We start from the raw sequence: 20488 nt of genomic DNA, 5'->3' as shown, positions 1-20488 counted from the left end.
AAATTTATCTTTAAAAATCAAATTGATCGGCCGGGCGTGGTGGCGCACGCCTTTAATCCCAGCACTCGTGAGGCAGAGGCAGGTGGATTTCTGAGTTTGAGGCCAGCCTGGTCTACAGAGTGAGTTCCAGGACAGCCAGGGCTACACAGAGAAACCCTGTCTCGAAAAACCAAAAAAAAAAAAAAATCAAATTGATAATAATGAAAATAATGTCTGTACTTTAGTGTTTTTCAATTTTCATAAAACCGGACAGTCATTATTTCAGAGTTAGGAAATAACTATGTAAATTGAAAATATGAAATCTTAAGTGAGCTGTAATATACCAGGTCTTTCTCTTCACTCTAATTTCATGATGTCTCCCTAACAATTCATTGTACCCACACCTGTAATTACTTCAAATAACTAGGGAGAATGGGTGGTGAGCACGGAGGACGCGGCGAGGAGGCCGACTGCTCACCTAGCGTGAGCCAACAAATGGTGTTTAAGAAAGCAGAAGTCTCATTTGCCAAGTTCAGTCCAGTTTTTACATAACAGCTTCAAAGCAGAAAAACATATTTTGAAAAAGAAAAAGGGTCTGGAGAGATGGCACAGCAGTTAAAAGCACACTTCTTGCTCTTCCCAGCATCCACAGTTACCGGTCTGTAACTCCAGCTCCAAGGGACCCACTGACTTCTTCGGGCCTCCACAGGCACCACCACAAACATGGTAGACACCCCCCACACACATACACACAGATATGAATAACGAGGGAGAAACTGTTGATTGTGTATTACCTGAAGGCTTTCCCACCACCGACATCCACAACTGCCCCACTTCCCTCCACACCAGGAGAGTCCAAGCTGGCAGATCCGTTGCTGACATGATCGCTGCTCTCATACCCAGACTCTGTCCTTTGCATCTGCCAGCTGGTACCAGGACCTCTGCTCTCAGCAGCACTTAGATTTTTCTCTGCTCCTTTTCCATTAGTTTCAAGGGAACTTCTGCTTCCTGCCTCTTGCTTCATTTCATCTTCATATATGGTCATTAAGCCTTTTTGCTTTGGGTTTGCCTTTGGCCAGTTATTAAAACTCTGATCCTTGCTACACCTAGGCCTGCTACCTATATCCGACTTCTGCCTCGGACTGTGCTGCCTCTTCTCACTCTCACTAAAAACACTATCGACGTTTAGGGTTTCTCTCATGGGTTTCCAGCCACGGTGGCGGCTTTTAGTCTTACTACTGCAGCTGCCTCCTTTGTCCCTTGAATCTTGGCTGCTGTCTGTTTCATAGCCAGTGCCACTGTCACTCTTAGCTTTGCCCGCTGTTTTCTCTCCAGGAACAAGAAGATTCTGGGATTTGCTTGAACCTATCACTTTTCCAGAGGTGTAGCTCTCATGGGTAGCTCGGTCATGTTTACAAGGTCCTTTGCCTTGGCTGTGGTAGAGATGGGGATTCCCTTGTTGTCTAAAGCCATCCGAGGCAGGAGGGGATCCAGACTTGAAAGATGCCAAGTCTTCATCAACCAAATCTTAAAAAATAGTAACAGTACATAAGACACACATGAAAATAATAAAAATTAAAATACACCACAAACTGATTTAGGATTAAAAAGTGCATTATCTGAAGTTAGGTGTGGTAGTGCATTTCTGTCACAGCAGCACTTGGGACGCTAAAACCACGAAGCAAGAAGATCATGAGTTTGAAGCCAGCCTGGGCTATGTAGTAAGATCTTGTATCAAAAACCCAACCAACTATACAAAAACAATGCTTTATTGTTTACTTACAAATAAGAGATATAAAATTAACTGGGCTTTAAAAAGACCTATAAAGAAGATCATAAAAGGGATTTCTTTTGTAAAAGAATTAAGCGTTTGGCTCACTTATAATTAACAAAAATCATAAATATATTTCCCATGTTGGTAAAGATTTTCAAACTAAGTTCAAGAATGAGGCACACTGTCAACTTGGGTTGGAAGGTACTGTCAGTCTTCCAGAAGGTCAGCAGAGGGCATCTGTTCAAACCAGATACAAATCCACCCTGAAGCAGTGTCCATCTTAGGAATGTCATGTCACACCTACACACCACAATATATGCAACGGTGTACGTGACAGGACATCACTGTAGCAAACCTCTGAACTCAGCATTTCAAACACAGCGGCAAAGTTGTTATAGCCATGAAAACACCATAAAATCAAAAGCCTTGACCATGCTGTGGGCAGGTGTTCTACCAATGAGTTATTCCCCATGGCCTTCCTTCTTAGGTTATTGTACTGTATGAGGGAGCTGCATTGTTAAGTAACATAAATAGAAATAAAAACATGAAAACATAAACTCTAGTATCTTGTGTTTGTTTCTGTGAGAATGGCTCCCATAGGCTACTAAGTTTGAACTTCTGGTCCCCAGTCAGTGTAACAGTCTGAGACGGTGTCACTGTGAATCGGCCCAGTTTCTGTCCCTCTGCTGCCTATGGATCAGGACATACAGCTCTCATCTACTGCTCCAGCACCATGCCTGTATGCTTCCTGCTATGATAATCATGGATTCACTCACTAAAGCTGCAAGCAAATTCTGGAGCTTTATCTGACAAGAGAAGCCTGGTAATGGTGTCTTTTCACAGCAACAGAATAGTAACTGAGCTACATCTCAAAATTACAATTAAATAAGAATGGGAAAAAATTTTCATGTTTACATTTAATATAGAGGCATTCAAGAAATCATACTAGAAACACGTAAAAATCTAAAATGTAATATGTAAATATGCACAGTATACTAGAAAACTCCATTTTAAAATAGGATTCTTACCGGTTCTTTTAAAGTTAATGCTCTAAGTACTTAACTTACCCCTGTGTCGGCCTGTATCTTTCCTCTGTCCCTTTTCTAAATCTTTCCGTTGAGAAGAAAGTGCATTTTTCTGTTCAATGGCTTTCAGAGCACATTCTCTGGAAATGTCTTTTATCTTTTCTCTTTGATCATGGCTTAACTTAACTATAAAAGAAAACATTCTTTTAATGATATACATTATTTTTCAAGTTGTTCAACAAAAATAAACTTTGAACTAAAAAACAAATTCTATACTTAAAAAAAAAAGCCATGATATAGCTGTCTCTTGTGAGACTATGCCGGGGCCTAGCAAACACAGAAGTGGATGCTCACAGTCAGCTATTGGATGGATCACAGGGCCCCCAATGGAGGAGCTAGAGAAAGTACCCAAGGAGCTAAAGGGGCCTGCAACCCTATAGGTGGAACAATAATATGAACTAACCAGTACCCCTGAGCTCGTGTCTCTAGCTGCATATGTAGCAAAAGATGGACTAGTCGGCCATCAGTGGAAAGAGAGGCCCATTGGTCTTGCAAACTTTATATGCCTCAGTTTAGGGGAACGCCAGGGCCGGGAAGAGGGAGTGGGTGGGTGGGGGAGTTTTGGGGGAGGGGTGGGGGACTTTTGGGATAGCACTGGAGATGTGAATGAAGAAAGTACCTAATTAAAAAAAAAAAAAAGCCACGGAAATGGCTCAGTGAGGGGGCATTTGTTGCAAGCCTGCCAACCTGAATCCAATCCTGGGGACTCATCTAATAGAAAGAAAAAAAACAACTCCCAACGTCGTCCTCTCACTTTCACACACACACACACACACACACACACACACACACACACAGACAAATGTAACTTAAAAAAAGAAAGAACATAATGAACTCCTTTTTATGTTTAACCAATGCTCAGCAGGGTTTTTCTTGACACTGGAGACCCATACTGTCTCTAAATACAGTTCCTACAGCTCCTAAAGCACAGTAAAGAAAGGACAGCAGCTGCGGTGCTCTATCCAAGTGTTCTTACTGACTGACGTCTCTGAGGTGAGCACTGTATCTCAACTCATGTAGTAGATAGGAAGCCTACAGTAATTAAAGGCTGGCCAAAGTTTACAAAACCTGTTCCACTGCACGGACAATCTCAAGTAGGTCAGTAGAATCCTAACTCTGAGAAATGCATTCACAAGAAAGACAAAATCTACCTCGCCTTGTCTCTTTGTGGGCAAGGCGAGGCAGTTTAGCCTTCCTGTTCAGTTCTCCCCAGGCAGTGCAGGCCCAGTAACTGAGACAGACAGACTGCTCAGCTGTTTACACTCTGCCCACCGGAGAGCAGAAAAGCGTACCTGGTGCTCTCCTTCCACTTGTCTGCATTTGGCTCCGATTAAGCGAGGAAATATCAGTTTGAAATTTGTGATTTTCTTTCTGTTTCGTCTGACCACCAAATCCATTTTCCTTTGAATTATCTGGTTTATAAATGATAGGCTTTCCACATCCTTCAAAAGACAGTTTAAAAACACATCATTTACTTCTCTCTCATTGGAAGAAAAGATACTTAAGTAATTTTTCAGACATTTTTAACACCCTAGACAAAATAAGTTGATCCTTAAGGGCTGATGTCACTCAGGGCTGGATTCGCCTTGTAATGCATCCCACATTGTTTCGCTGCTTCAGGCTTTTCTGGTTACTAAACATTTACAATCTCAAGATTCACTGATGGAAAGAGCTCCCCATAGCCTCTTCTGTGTTCTGGGTGCACCACACTGACCATACTGGGGGATTCCTAATAGTACTTCTGAGGCTACTGGCAGGGAAAGGTTTCTTTGAAAAGATGAACAAAATATAGAATTATCCTAAATTTCATTTGACTGAAAATCAATTTTAAAATTTTCTCAACATTCATCTTACATTCAGTAGTTAATTATAATAAATGAAAAATACCAAAAAATACTTTTTAAAAGCAATTACCCATGTTTTCTTCAACCGATCTGTAATGTGACCAGTGGACAACCTGCCTGAGTGCGTCCTCAGTAGAGACCGCTGTACCGTCTGGGTTTGCATAAAACAGCAAAAGGGGCTGTAAGTGGCATCGGATGCACTTGGAGACCACATCTTTCCATCTGGTTCCCATCTTTAAAAGAAAAATCACAATAAATAAATATAAACCAATTCCTGAAATGTGTAATATTAATAGGCAGAAACTGAATTAATTTACCTTTCAAAGTACTTCAAAGACTTCCAGGGGCTAGCAGTCTAATTATCATGAATAATTTTAATAACTAGGCCAAATACAAATTTTAGATTCTCATTTATAAAAACAAACTGATAGGAAAGGTCTGATGAGATAGTTCAGTGGATAAAGCCTCTTGCTGCTAACCCGATGGCCTGAGTCTGATTCCCAGGACCCACGGTGGAAGGGAGACCGGACATCACTGACTATGCTCTGATCTCACATACGTGCTTTAGTTGTGTGTTCCCTCTTCCCACATACACACAATACACAAATGTAAAAAAAAAAAAATCAACAGGTAAAATGATACTTTCTGTACTAAGACTTAGTTATTAATTTTATTTGTATACACATATCAACCTATTGATCTCATGGAATCTCCCTATTTCAGCTTGTCAAATATAGATGTTAAGCCACCACGCCTGGAATAATCACTACATTTTAAACAGCTTTCCATATACATGGCTGGCTGATTTTTACAAAGTGTCCAAGACAATTCGATAGAGGAATATAAAGGAATTTGTTCAACTAATGGTGCTGGGAAGCTGGACAGCCAAAGAGAAAACAACTCCTGCCCATGGCCCCAAAAGGAAGCATCATCAACGCATCTTTGCAAAAAACGCAGAGAAAATCTCCACGAAACAAGCTCAGAGAAGTAAACAAATGATAAATCTGACTTCTTCGAATTAAGTAATAACACTTGCTCTTGGGAAGCTCTTATTAAGATATTGAAAGTGGCCAACCAGGTGTGGTGGCACACACCTTTAATCCCAGCACTCAGGAAGCCAACACAGGGGCTCTCTCGGAGCTTAAGGCCAGCATGATCTACATTGTAAGTTTTGGGCCAGTCAGTGCTACACAACAAGACTCTGTCTCAAGAAGCAACTGAACGTAAACAAAAATTATATAAATAATAAAGGACTTGTGTGCAGAATAAAAAAGTTCTAGAACTTAATAAGATGTTCCAATTTGAAAAATTGGTAGAACATTTGAATAGACCTCTCCCCCGTCATATTTAAATAGATACCATGCGCGCACGCATGCATAAACACACACACACACACACACACACACACACACACACACACACACACACACGCAGGACACAGTGCACTGTCAATAAGCACATGGAAAGGATATATACAGCATTACAAGAGCTAGAATTACTAACACTACCTATGTGGAATGCTGGGTAGGGTGTGGAAGATGGATTTTCATACACTGCTAGTAGGAACAAAACCAGTACATCTGTGATAAACAGCAATTGGCAACTCTTGGTAAAACTTAGCATACATTTATCATGTAACTCAAAAATTCCACTCTGGGTATTATCTAAGAGCAATGGGAAATATCCACATAATGATATTTAAACCACCACAGGTTAGTGGAAAACTTGCAGTAGAGCTATTAAATGAAACATGGTAAGAATGAAGGACTGATGCGAACAGCACGGATGGATTTAGTAACACTTTCCTGAGGGAAAGGAGTGAGCCGGAATGGAATGGTAACTGCGTAAGAACCCTGTATGTAAATGAGACAGGGCAAAGCTAATGGAGAGGAGGTCAGTGACGCCAGGATGTCACGGGTCTGAGATGGGGCGGGGAGACTGAGAGCAAGAGGCATGCCTGACCTCTACAGGGTGATGGAATGTTCTCTATACAGACAGCAAGGACAGCACAGTGACAGAGTACCTGCCCACACATACGAGGCTCCTTTGTTTAAGCCCAGCAACGTTAAAAAACAGGTATCTGATTATAGTCAATTTTAAGTGTGCATTTTCCTCAAAACTCAAAGTGCTTATTTCAGTACATTTTAATGTTTATAAATTACACTAACAACCCCCCCCCAGGCTTTCTAGTAACTGGAACCCCAAGCTTTTGCATGACTTCTGGTTACCTCCTTACTTGGCAACCTCATAAATATGAACCAATCTGAAAGGAAAGCTTCAAATGATTAATACCTGATGATAATCCAAATTTTGACAATTTGTGTTATAGAGTTAGTCAGTATGAACTCTAAAACGTCAAGTGGAATATCTTCATAATTTTCTATAACAAGGCACTAGGTATCGAAATGCAGTGATTTTTTTTTTTTACAAATACCAAATGTTTTCCATCAGTTTTATTGAAGTAGATTAACATCCAAAACAATGGTCTGTCCTCAAGTGAGTCAGTGTCTTCACCATTACGTAATCATTGCTCTAAAGCCTTCCCTCCTTACATGGAAAACATGCATTTACTTTCTACATGGTTGTTTTTAGTTTTGTAAATTTCATATAAACAGAGTTATAGTATATAGACACATATATAACATCATCAACCTAGTGTAATGTCCAGAGATTCATCAGAATTAATGCATTAATTGATATCATATTCCTTTTATTAATAAGCATTATATGACACTGTAGGGCTGCGGCTGACTGCCATTCACGTATTACTCATTATTTGATTTTACTTTTAGTTTTGTCTATTAGGAAAAAAGCTATAATGAACATTCAGGTCAAAGTCTCATGTGGACTTGTTTTCAGCAGAGCAAAAGTGTTGGATTACACACACACACACACACACACACACACACACACACTCAAACAAAAAACAAACTGACAGGCTGTTTCTTCAAGTGACTGATGAATTCTTCAGTCTCATTATCCTTGCTAATTCATGCTATGGCCTTAGTAATTCTTTCTGAGTTTAGTCAATATAACAGGTAAATATTGGGATCCTCCCATGAACTGTTTTTGTATTTCTCAATAGCTGATAATATAAAGAATGTAACAGAGAACATTTATATACTTTCTTTAATAAAGTCTTATTTGTTAAAGAAAAATTGGCCATCTTGTTATTGTTGAGTTGTAAAATTACATTTTACTATTTTGAATACAGGGATGGTGGCAGACCACTTGCCTAGGATATGTAAGTCTTGTTAAGATTCAATCTCCTATACTAAAAACAAGTCAAACCATAAAAAATACATTTTGGATACAGACTATATTACATATGTCAAACAAATATTTTCTTCTAGCCTCCAGTTTATCATTTTATTCTCCTAAATGTTTTATTACAGAGCAAAAGTTTTATTAAATTTTGATGATCCCAATTTATCAGTGTTTATTTTTTTATGGACTAAAAAATGTTCAGTGAATGCTATCTAAGACAGGTCTATGAAAATAATCAGTGTTGACAAATTCCCCACCACGCGCTTGTAACCTCAGAATTTCTAATTTTAAAATCAGTTTACTAACAGAATTTTCAAAGCTAATGAACTTTGTCAGGTCTAAATTTCTTTTACAACTTTTTTAAAAACTCCTATCGTTGGTCGTGTACTAACTAAGGGAGAATTGTAGAATTCAGCCAGAGCTGTTTCAAAGGCAAGCACCAAGTCAGCGATGGACTGGTGGGTAAAGTACCTGTGACAAGGACAACCCAGTTTTCATCAGGGAACCTTCATGGTAGGAAGACAGCATCAGTTCATGTAAACTCACCTGACCTCCCCTGCAGGGCACACACACAAACACACACACACACACACACACACACCACACACACAGGTATGTGCACCCACACACTGCAGCACAAATAACACGTAAGTTTTAAAATGCCAGGTATGACGTGTTACACCTACAATTCTAACACATAAGAAGCTGAGATAGGAGGACTGCTATGAGTTTAAGGCTATTTTGGGATACACATTAATTCTAGGTTAGAATGGTCTATAATGTGAGACACTGTTTCAAAAAGCAAACAAATCATTTAGCAAAAGAACTTATATCCAATCTCTTATCATATACACAAAAATTGGAAAAACAGTGCCTCATTCTGTCCCTACCCCAAAACTCTTTACTCTAAAACTAGACTAGATTAAAACTTAAGTTTTAAAATATACTAAAATTAAAAAAATTGTAATAGGTAGCTTATCTTTTAATTCATTATTCTAATAATTATGCTAGTACTGTATAGATTGTTATGTACTTCTACATTGTGAAAAGTCCCAATGACTACTGCAGTTAGTCCAAGTCTTACCTCCTTCACGTGTGCATCATCAAAAAACACCCACTTGGAGCTCTTGGTGTGAAAAGCAAAGGCACAGTAGTGTCGACTGGTGTAACAGATCATACCCACAAGGTGCAGCTCGCTGTCTGTGGCATTTTCATCAGTGACCCTATAAAAAAGCTATTTAAAAATATTAATGTATATTTACTATTGTCTCTTTAGAATGAGAACCTATGAATCAGGCATCTAAATTATATGAAAATATTTCACCTACAGATTGGCCTTGATCCAGCCAGCATTATTACCGAAGGTGCCATTGATATGGAACTGTCAACAGATAACTTTTAGTCCTCAGAACCTCTAAGTTCCACACACTGAATTCACCATGCATTAGTGCACTAAGTTTCTCTAGCAACATACAATTGACACTTTAATTATATTCCAAACGTAAGATGATTTATATATTCTTGATTAGATAACATATTTGAAGAAACATTAAATTATCACTTAAAGTATAATTTTTTATTTGTAATTATAACAATAACAAACTCAAAGTAAATTTAGAAAGTAATAATCAACTTTAAAAAGCACACACATCAGAGAAATCACTACACAGATTAAGTTTAAACCTTAAATCCTCTCTAGATTATTATTTATCACATTTATGTGAGAACCATCAAGTGGTAATCATCATTATCACCAATCATCACTCCAGGGTGAAAGGGCAAGAGATGGGTTAGTTTGTGATTGAAAGTCATTTCTAGTCTATGGAAAAAGGTATTCCACTTAGTCTGATTTAGGCAAAATTATCTTCATCTAAGCACATCTGGATATATTTCCCTTAAAAGATTTAGGTTCGGATGAACAAAACTAAGACCATCATGATATTAACATTTGAAAGCAACTGTGATACCCCAGGAAGGTAGAGATGCGTGGCTAGACTTCGAACAACATCTTCAGTCAAGTCTGAGTGCTCGGAGTCCCACACTAATCCAATTGTAACAATCTCTGGGCAATTCATTAAAACACGGCGGATTTTTATTTTTTGGCCACAGTTACTCTACAGAAGAACAAACAAAAAAGGCAAGTTTTTAAACTATTAGTTACTATATATACCTTATATTATACAATGAAAATCAAAGTGTATCTGAAATTTGTTTTTTTTTTTCAGTTTATTAGAAATTGACTTCTGATCAGCTGTTTGTCTTTACTGATTAAGCAAGATCTGATTTTTAACTCATTTGGTATGTTTAGATGTGTTAAAACAAATATTCATCCTGAAAACAACAACAAAAGGCAGAAAATAAAAACCAAAATCCCTTAAGGTTGTTAATAGCTAGTTGGTGTTTGGGAGGCTGAGCCAGCTTGGTATTAGACTCTGTCCAAAAAAAAAAATCCATGAAGTCATTTATAGTATTATGCAGCAACAACAACAACAACAAAAATCATTTGTCACATTTACTCAAAGAATGACAACATGACTCCTCTGCAGTCATGAGACACATTTCAGACCTCTGAAAGACTTCATTCAACACATGATACTTTACATTTTTTAATAAAGTGAGGTAGGCAGATCTCTGTGAGTTTGAACCAGCCTGGTCTACTTAGTGAGTTCCAGGCCATCCAGGAATCAGACTGTCTCATAATAAAAGGAGGTAGGGTGGCCTGGAGAGTTAGCTCAGCAGTTAAGAGCACTTGTTGCTCTTAGAGGACCCCGGTTAGATTCTTCATACCCACATGGTGGTTTACAATCATCTGTAACTCCAGTCCCCAAGGACTGAATGCCCTCTTCTAACCTCGTGGGCACCATGTACACTCGGGCTATACTTAAAAATACATAAATATAAAACACTTTTTAAAGAAAAAAAAAACACTTTTGCAAAGCTAAGAAGTTTTTGTTTGGTTTTTATGGTGGTTCTTCTATGTTGCCCAAGCTTGTCACAGATCTGTGGCCTCAAATACCTTGCCTTAATCTCCCAAGCAGCAAGGGCTACAGATGTGAGCATAGGTGAAAGAGTTTTCACGATAACAGCACTAAGATAAATAAATAGCTTATGTGATGTAAAGTCATCTCCAATATCATTTAATAAAGATAAATTTTATACATGTCCAATTAGTGCTTACATGATAATTTCTGGGTGCCTATTTTCACGTTTATAAACGTAGAGGAACACTGATGCTCTCCAATTCTACTTACAGGACACTTCCGATAGTCATCTGCTGTGTTTGCAGCTTGCAACAGTTCCGCAAACATCTCTGGTTTAACTCGCTCATGCCTTTCCATCATTCTTTCAACTTCATTGCTTTAAAAAAAAAAAAAAAGTAGGAATCTTAATCTAGCCTCGCCTATGGACTTACAACAGGTGTATCAATTTCACTTGAGAAAACTGAGTATGAATATATACTGAGAGGTGTGCATTACTTTCAACTTAACCATACAGTGACAAATGACTAATTTGGAAGATATATGAAGAATTAAGACAAATATAAAATCGTATTAGAGTGTCTTTTTTTAAAAAAAAGTATAGAATAAAGTTTATTAAGGGCATGGGGAGGGGAGTTAAGAGGGTAGTAGAGAGAGAGAGAGAGAGAGAGAGAGAGAGAGAGAGAGAGTAGAGGAGTAGAGGCTGGCCATGAGCACGTGGAGAGAGGGGGAAGGACCGGGCGGGGGTGGGGAGGTGAGAGGACAGAGAGGGAGCAGAAAGGCAAGAGTAGAGTAGCCTTCTTAATTACTTACTTATTTACCCTTTGAAATATCATCCTCCTGTCTAGCCCAGGATGGCCTAAACTTATTGAAGTTCCCCCCAGGCCCCAAACACTGAAGCCTACAGGTCAGTGTCCCCCTGTCTGTCCAGCTATACTTTTGCTTTGTTTCCTGGATGAGGGTAAAGGTTCTATGTGGAAGGACTTCCAATGTTTCGTTTTTATTCTACTAATTAATAAGAAGTTTGGATTTAAATTCTACCCTAACAAGCAAAACTTGTAGACGTTTCTTTCTTTGGCTTAAAGTTGCCAGAGGTGAAGTTAAGCATTTCAGTTAGGAGATGGCAGACTCTACCAGCAAAGTTACCTAAGTACCAGACTTCTGCCTTATGCTTGTATTGTGAATACTAATGGCTTTGTTAGAGATGGGACAGACATTACTGGAATTATCCCTCACACTTGATATTTATCAAGGCACGTGATACCTTAAAGCAACTATATAAGCATTTTCAACAGAAACTGTTACAGGTCACACACCATCGCTACTTTCCATTCCAGATGCTCTAATTCTAGCATATGCTTCATAGGTGTGTGGTTGAAATCAGCCACTAATATTCAGTAACCAAGAGTACTTCTCTAACACACTGCACAAGTACACTAGAACGCACTCAGCCTGATAAACACTGAAATAACAAAACTGCCAGTATCGGAGTAATGAGACATTTTGTAATCAGACTTGGGTTTCGATCTTAATCCATCTACCTATGAGGTAGATTAAGCTCATTAAATTGATAAAGGACTCGAAAGAACTTAGATGACAAATGCTGCATAAGGTCTAAGGCTAGAGTTTGCATCTTATCTAACTGTTTCTGAAAGGGAGAGGGAAGGAGCTGGCAGACAGGCAGGCAGTAAGCAAGGCAAACTTTTACAGTTGACTACTGAGGTCTAAAATACAATAACCTAAGGTTAAATTCGAGTTTTCCTTTCTTTTCCCTTTATCTCAGCTTTTATCACTGTAAAGGAGACAATGGTAGAGACAAGGCCAATACAAGGGGAGCAGCTAAGTAAAGATGAAGGCATCTTGTGCAGTTCATCTACCAAAGAGTTCCTCGTTTTAAGGTCATTTTCCCAGTTCAAAGGTCTGCTATAAATATAAAAGATATGAATCCTGCACATTTTATTATATAATGTACTTAGTCTGAAATGCTCCAAAATCTGAAATTTGAGAGCTAATATTATGCTATGAATGGTAAATTCTAAACCTAAGTTTATGTGATGGGCTCCACTTAAGATGCAGGCTCACTACAAATACTATGTAAAATTTGTCAGGTTATATATATGTTATATAAACAAATGAATTCCATATATAGCCTTATTTTCCTCAAAACACACACTATATTACTTATATGTATTCCAAACTGCAATCTGAAACTTTAGTCAAGCACTTCAGGTAACCTATATTAAGCTAAATTCTAAGCCTTCAGCCGAGAAAGCTACTTCCTGGGCTCTCTTATTAAAGCACATTTGATAATGTCAGGAAGGAAAATCTATACCATGTTCTAATTTTTCAGAATAAATGCCTAATGTGTGTAAGTGTGCTCCTAGCCTCTTTGCTAACTATTCTTTGAGAGGCTTACCACAGGGCTGTTGTAGAAATGTACCTCACGAGTTCGGTAAAGGGCAGAGGGTCTGAGGAAGCTCCACAGCTCCGGCACACACACTGCAGGGAAGAACACATGCTGAGTCTATCACTCCTGAGACCGCAGTCCAGTGTCTACACAGATAACTAAGGCACCTCACCTGCTCATACAGAGTCATGGCAAACTTCTGATGAGTCACGCAAGATTTAGAGGTGCACATGTCTGCGTCTCTGTTTGGCACCAGGTGAAAATGAATTCTCGCCAATATATTTTCCTAATTAAAAAATTTTAAAAAACACAAGTGAAGTAAGTTCCTGATTTTGCAGAGAACACCTTAAGATATAATTACCTTTAACTGAACATTTTCCAAAGTGTAAATGCAGGAATGCCATTAACTGCTAGCTTTTCAATTTTCCTCTTTAATCACTGCAAATGTTCAAGTATTCACCTTTTGCAATGCTAGCTTTTTAAAAAAAACAAAAAAATCAAGGAAAGAACTTTAAAGCCTTAAATACTAATTATATACAGAATTCAGTATTAGAAACTGAATTTCTTACATTCCCAGCATTCTTATATTAAGTAAAATCAGGTTAACGTTTTTTAAAAAGTGTGCGCTTGTGTATGCAGATGCATACGATGGAGAGGCCAGAAGACAACTTCAAGTGTCAAACTTAGAAACACCGGCAACATCATTTGAGACATTGTCTCTCACTGGCCTGGAGCATTCCAACTAAGCTAATGAATATATATGCTATATATATTTGATGTTATATCTCCATACATATATATCACACACCCACCTTGAAGGCTCGTGGATCACTGATATAAGGTGTTAAGACAAGTAGTGGATAATTACACGAAAACATTGTCCTTTGGACACAGCAGAGCAGTTGCACATGTGAAATCAGAGATTTTTGTACTCAAAACCTGTGCAAACTGAAGCCAGATCAAATCTCAGCACAGAGAGGGGAGATGTGCATAAAATGCCACCCTTAGCCACATAGTTTTTGGCAACAGTCAGCTGCTGGGAAAGGAGGAGGCAGATTTCCTCCAAGAGTGTAGCTTCTGATAGGTCAGCCACTTTCCAGTGGAACGACACATCCACAAGTATTTGGACAGCACAGACTGATGTTGAAAGATTAAAAACCAAATAGGACACAAAGTTGGGGGCTCGATATATACATTATATAAAGTGTATTATAAAACAACTATATGTATACTTTTGTAAACTAACATACAGTAAAAATCAGGGCATAAATCATCTGATATACAACATAAAACACAGAATGATTCAAGTTCAATCTTGAAGGACGAATAAGATATATAGACACTGACCAGTCCTGACATTTTTCATCTTTACATTTATTTGTTTTCAAATTTGCATCACACAAGGACTTAAAACTATTGTTCTAAGTGTTTAAGGGTTGTCAGAGATACGTACAAAGCACTCGGCAGCATCATCCATGAGGCCAAGCTGAAATCTCTGCTCATCTTTGAAGCTTTCTGCAAGAGCATGCCTTATGTTATCTGAGGGAAGTGCTTTTTCTCGACTGTGTTGAAATTGTGCAAATATTGTCTAGAAATCAAAAGTATATCAGTAGGTCGAAAGCAAGCAACTTTACAGACACTTTAATAATTTCACTACAACATTAAAAAAAAGCATACCCATATCCAGAAATGAATAAACAACAGTCTGGTCCTGAAATGCCATATAAAGTTAATTATTCCAGAACTGGGGAGATGGCTTAGAAGGCAAAGCACTGGCTTGAAGACTGGAGTCTGAACCCCCAGAAACGATGGAAAAGCCAGGTGGGCATAGAGAGCCTGACTGCAACCCCACCATCAGAAGGCAGCGACAGGGAGTCTCTGCAGCAAGCTGGCTGGCCTGACTCCTCCTCACTGAGCCCCACGTTCAGCTAGAGTCCCACTCAAAACACAGCATGGAGAATGACTGAGGCAAACACCCTACAGCCAAAGGCACCCTTCCCACCTCTAACTCCCAGAGCTGGGGTTACAGAATCCAAGTTTAAGTCCATATGTTCATACAACAAACACTGTCACTCCTCTGTGACAGACCTACTTTGAAGCCATCCAAACTCCCCTTTCCTCTGAGGCTTAGCTCTCACCACTTTCTTGCTCACAATGTTTCTGGTGCCCAGACTTTTTTGGTATTCACTGAACAACATGTTGAGGCTCTTGCCCTTTACTGAAACTCGACCATCTTTTCTAGGTCTTGAGTCAATTGCCAACCATTTGGTGAGGGTTTTTCTCACCCCTTAATACTTCCTGGGTTTCCCTGGCTAATATTTCCTCCTTGGCCATTCATATCATTTTTACCACCTAACATATGCTACATGCAGCTTGCACATTGTCTCCTATGCTACAAAAGGATATAAGCTCCATGAGAACGGGGCTTTGTTGCTGTTCTTGTTTATGTTAACAGGATCTCACTATGTAGGTCAAGACAGCCCTGAACTTGAAATTTACCTGCTTCCACATCCCAATGGTAGGAAGAACAGAGATCGTTACAAATTATGCTCACGGCATTAACCCAATAATGAGAGCAGGACCTAGAACTCAGTAGTAGCTAAGAACAGTCACTAAAATAAATAATAACTACAAAACAATGAAGAATTTCTCAACAATTTCATATTACTTAAAAAATTAAATTTTAACTGTCTAGCATAAAAGTGGGAGATACTTGCCATGTTTTAAGCATTCATCTTCAAAACTATGTTATTTGACAATGAACTTCAATCACAACCAAATTAAACCACCATCAAAATTAAAATTTTGGAGAATCGATAGTAATTGCTAAATAGTTACCTTCAATGCACAAAATATACAGGCATCTCCCTGGCATATGTGTCCAGTCAGAACTCTCAAGCTTCTTCGGAATATATCTAATTGCCATAAAACCTAAAGCAAATTTGAATGAAAGACAGAATTGAGATTGCTCTATGGAAAAAAAAAAAGCATATTTGGACATTTTAAAAGCAGTAAAATAGTAAGTAACTTCTTTAATCTCCTGTACATAACCGGGCTCGCATAATCACTAGAAACGGGAAGCACAACACTACACAGAGGAAATTCCTATTCATTCACATGAAAAGTCGTGATGGGAGTAGAGCACAAAAAACAAAAAAAAACAAAAAAACCTCAAAATCTTTCAGTTAAGTATCTGCACACAGACAAGAAATATAGGATATACTACATGGAGAATTTGGCAGAGACATGAAAGAGGAGGAGATTATAATACCTGGAAACACCAGAAACCTAGGAAGGAAATATAATTAGACTTTAAAGCTAGGATGTACTAAAGAGTTGTCAGTGTGTCTTACCAAGAAGAATGTCTGACCAGTATGTGTGTGATCACACACACTAAATGAAAGACTCCTGTGGTGATAGGAGTCACAGCGTGGTGATAGCCAAGCAATGACCTGAATATATTCACAGCAATTACTCCTTAGACATTTGCTACTAAGAGAAAAAGTCAAACTATAAAAAAGTTTAAAAGTTGAAAAAAAAAAAATCAGTCCAGTACCTAAAACCTATTTTATAAAACCGACATTCTACACAATGGAATAATATTATTACATGCCTCAATTTGGGGGAAGATTAATATACAAAATGCACAGCACATACTGCAGGGCTTGACATATAGCTGATATACAAGCAAGTTTATCAAGATTCTCTGTATCTTCTTAGTAATTTCTTGAAAAAAATGTAACTTGGAAGAACCCACTTAAAACATCTAAATTCTCTCAACTAAAAATAATAAAAACAAAATGAGTGTTTTGTAAAGTACTTGGTAATACTAACTTCTTATATATTATCTCAGCATATCATACAAGATTGAAATCCTTTTTAAAGGACTCAACAAAGATGATGAAGATCAATGACAGCAAAATGTCTAACAACACAGCTCTGAAGGCAGATGGCTTGGGTTCCAGTTCCAGCTCTTCTGTTGAGCAGTTCTGGAACTGACAGCCAAATGCTTACTATAGCATCTATGGCCAGGAGTGGTAAAGATTAAACGAAATGGTATGTATAATAATCAGACAAGGACCTAATATATAGTAACTACACAGAAAATGTTAGCTATTAAATAGAACTTTGCTTCTAACTCAAAAAATTTACCAGCACCGAACATGGCGAACATAATACTTTCTTGGCACCTGGAAATTTGTTATTCAGTAAATAAACCCTCAAGAATCTGTTCATAAAGTCAGTACTGTCTTTCAATTTTAGGATTTATTTTTTAAACAGAAGTGCTCTCCGTGGACGGGCTAGAGGCTTTCCAAGGTGCTATGCAAGCCAATGGTGGAGAGAAGACACGCATCCACAGCGGGCTTACTGGACCCTGAGAATTACTGACCTGCCTGACACATTTACTGTACTCATGCAGCCGTGGCATGACAGCTATGGGAGTAACCAACTGCTTTCTGATTGGGTACAAGGTCTGCTCCATTTCATGCCTGGGTTTGTAAACTTGTCAAAAGGCCATGACATAGAATGTATTAGGATCGAGGGGTAGAGCATATTAAACAGTTATGTTGTCAAGCTAATATCTAAGTTTATACCTTTGGATTGTGGAGAAGTTTCTTTTTGTTGTGGGTAGCAGTTAATGCAGAGACTATCTGACATATGTACCAGGTGTAAACAACAGCCAGTACTAAGCTGATGAATAAGAGAACTCTGAAATGCAGACTCATGTTGGATTTAACATGGTTTATGCAAATGTTATCTCACAGTCTCTATTGTTATCTGCAAAGAACCTGTACAAGATTAAGTCAGTAAAAATTCTAGCATGAATAGGAAAGGGACTATAGAAGCCCTAACCCCAGCCAAGGAGCTACTGATGACTAACAGCTGCTGAGTCACTTTTGGGGTGTGTGTGGCCTCTTTGTGGCATGGGGTCCATGTGCATATGTCCATACTATTTGGACTACCATGACCACCACCACCACTAAGCCATGAAACAGGAATGGAGATAAGCTGGGGGAGTCCCAGAGAAACTGGAGGGAGGTAGTGGGGGATGGGTAATAAGAATACATTGTATACATATATGAAAATGTCAAAATAATCTTTTTTATGTACATTATTCAATACAGTAGCATAAAACCATCAAACAAATCCTTATCACAAAATTATGCTAATTATAATCCACCCTTATGCTATTTCATAAAATTATATTCTATAACCTGTTACAAAATAAGTCTCAGCTAATTGCTGGACTAATTAGTTTTCAGCAATACTCCTTTTAAATTTCTTACATGTAGTTATTTAATATAAATCCTAAAAGATATTATGCAGGTTTTTAGCATTTCTACATAGAGCTTAAGTACCTCCAAAATCAGTGCATATAATCATATAAGTTTCCCAAAGGAATATAAACTTTGATCCTATTCCTCACTTTAAAACACTATAAAAATATGCTGAAATAATAAGAAATAAGAGAAACAGTGTATAAATTCATTCACTGCCTTTCACTGGATTCATACCTTCACATAGCTGCATTTGAAATTGGTCTGACCTTACAAAATGGATTCCTCAATTTATTTCTGAGCAATCTTTAAAAATAATCATGAAACTGATTATTAACAAGAGGTTTTCTGACAGGAAGTCTATTTGAATAGTACTTTTCCCCAATGAGAACTGGCTTTTCAAATTAGCCTGTAGCAACATCTGCACACTGGAGGCTGCTGTAGCAGGCAGGGCAGAGCACTGCAGAGTCCTCACCAGGGCTCCCACAGGCTCCCTCCAAGTATGCCAGTGAGCAGCGTGTGTCCGGGAATGAAACACTCAAATGAACTTGAAGAGCTCATGCTCGGAGCTCCTGGAGGACCAGGAGGAGACCTGTTCTCAAAAGTCAAGGTGGAAAACCTAGGTTCACAAGAGCACTGGCGGTAGAAAAGAAGTGTCTGAAAAAAACTAGCCTTAAGAGTAAATAAAACTATCCCTGCCCAAGAAACCAGCACATCAAAATAACCAGACTGTTTCCAACTAAATTAATCTTGGTCCAGAATAAAGTTTAAGATTATCTTTAGGAATCCTGAAAATATCTATAACCTCACAAGGTAAAACTTCTGACAGCCAGGAAAAATTAGTGACCATTAAAGCAAAAAGAAAAAAAAAAAAAAGAAGAAGAAGAAGGGGAGGGAGTAGGGGTGGCAGGGGAGAAAAAAAAAGGCACACTACAATTCTGTATAAAGGGTAAAATGAGTAGATAAGCACAGGAAAACAATTCATAGACTAAAGGTTACGATTGAACACATAAAGACACATAGCAAATATTTACTAATAAAAATCAGACTGTCTAAGATAAAAAAAAAATTTATTTTTGTTGTTGCCCTGACGTTCCTGAAACTCAGTGCGTAGAACAGGCTGGCCTTGAAGTCTGGGATCTGCCTGCCTCTGCCTCCCAAGTACTGGGATTAAAGGCGCGTACTTCTACACCCAGAATGAAAAATATAATATCACAAATAGCAGATTAGACATTGAAAAGGTAAAGAACTAACTCTAAGACACAGAAACAGAATCCAGAGAATGACACAGAAAAAAAGACTAAGGAAGAAAGTGAAGACCACACGCCACTTGGAACAACCATGGATGTAACTGGAGTTCTCCAAAGGAGGGACAGACAGGAAAACGTCAAACTGACAGCTTCAAAAGACTCAACAAACTCAACCATGAACAACACTAAGAAAAAACCTTAAGAGTGGCCAAAGGAAAGGACGTGTGGCAAACAGAAAAGCGAAGACCACGCACGTTTTCATTAGAAACAATGAGAGTACAGAGGAAGACCATCAGGAGGCCTGGGAGGTCCCATCTCCACATTTGTGATGCACCTAAGGCTGTTGAAGTCCTGATCCTCCTGCCTCAACCTCCCAAGAACTGAGATTAAAGGCATACACACCTCTTTTTAGGTTTTTCAAACATAGGAGTGAAATGGATTTTTTTCAAACATACAAAAGCTAGAATAATATATTACTAATAGGCCAGCACAATAAAAAAGTTAGTAAAGGTCCTTCAAACAGAAGAAAATATGTTACATTGAAGGTGGTTCTATTTAACGTTGCAGGAAGTACCATAAATAAATGTTATATAGAAAAATAGTCTTTATGGCATATCCATTTAAA

At 38.3% G+C, this 20488-nt stretch overlaps 1 protein-coding gene across 3 annotated transcripts in view; it reads right to left on the bottom strand.

The window, feature by feature from the left end:
• The window catches only part of Usp53 (ubiquitin specific peptidase 53), a 53653-nt gene that overhangs the window by 17502 nt on the left and 15663 nt on the right, over positions 1 to 20488 (bottom strand). Inside the window, exons 3-13 of one of the 3 annotated variants that reach the window (XM_029475182.2) lie at positions 16173 to 16265; positions 14788 to 14922; positions 13507 to 13620; positions 13344 to 13426; positions 11201 to 11306; positions 9896 to 10063; positions 9034 to 9183; positions 4753 to 4915; positions 4131 to 4280; positions 2821 to 2964; positions 774 to 1506 (exon numbers count right to left, since the gene is read on the bottom strand). In XM_029475182.2, coding sequence (XP_029331042.1) covers positions 774 to 1506; positions 2821 to 2964; positions 4131 to 4280; positions 4753 to 4915; positions 9034 to 9183; positions 9896 to 10063; positions 11201 to 11306; positions 13344 to 13426; positions 13507 to 13620; positions 14788 to 14922; positions 16173 to 16265 — 2039 coding nt within the window. The remainder of the gene's footprint in view (positions 1 to 773; positions 1507 to 2820; positions 2965 to 4130; positions 4281 to 4752; positions 4916 to 9033; positions 9184 to 9895; positions 10064 to 11200; positions 11307 to 13343; positions 13427 to 13506; positions 13621 to 14787; positions 14923 to 16172; positions 16266 to 20488) is intronic. The other 2 variants (XM_021158980.3, XM_029475184.2) reach the window with 2 other exon arrangements.

Source organism: Mus caroli, unplaced genomic scaffold (genome assembly GCF_978045245.1).
Source record: "Mus caroli unplaced genomic scaffold, Mus_caroli_1 scaffold_3, whole genome shotgun sequence".
NCBI classification, from domain to species: domain Eukaryota; kingdom Metazoa; phylum Chordata; class Mammalia; order Rodentia; family Muridae; genus Mus; species Mus caroli.
Note: the sequence above shows the minus strand (reverse complement) of the source record. Positions and strands in the feature narration are given on the sequence as shown.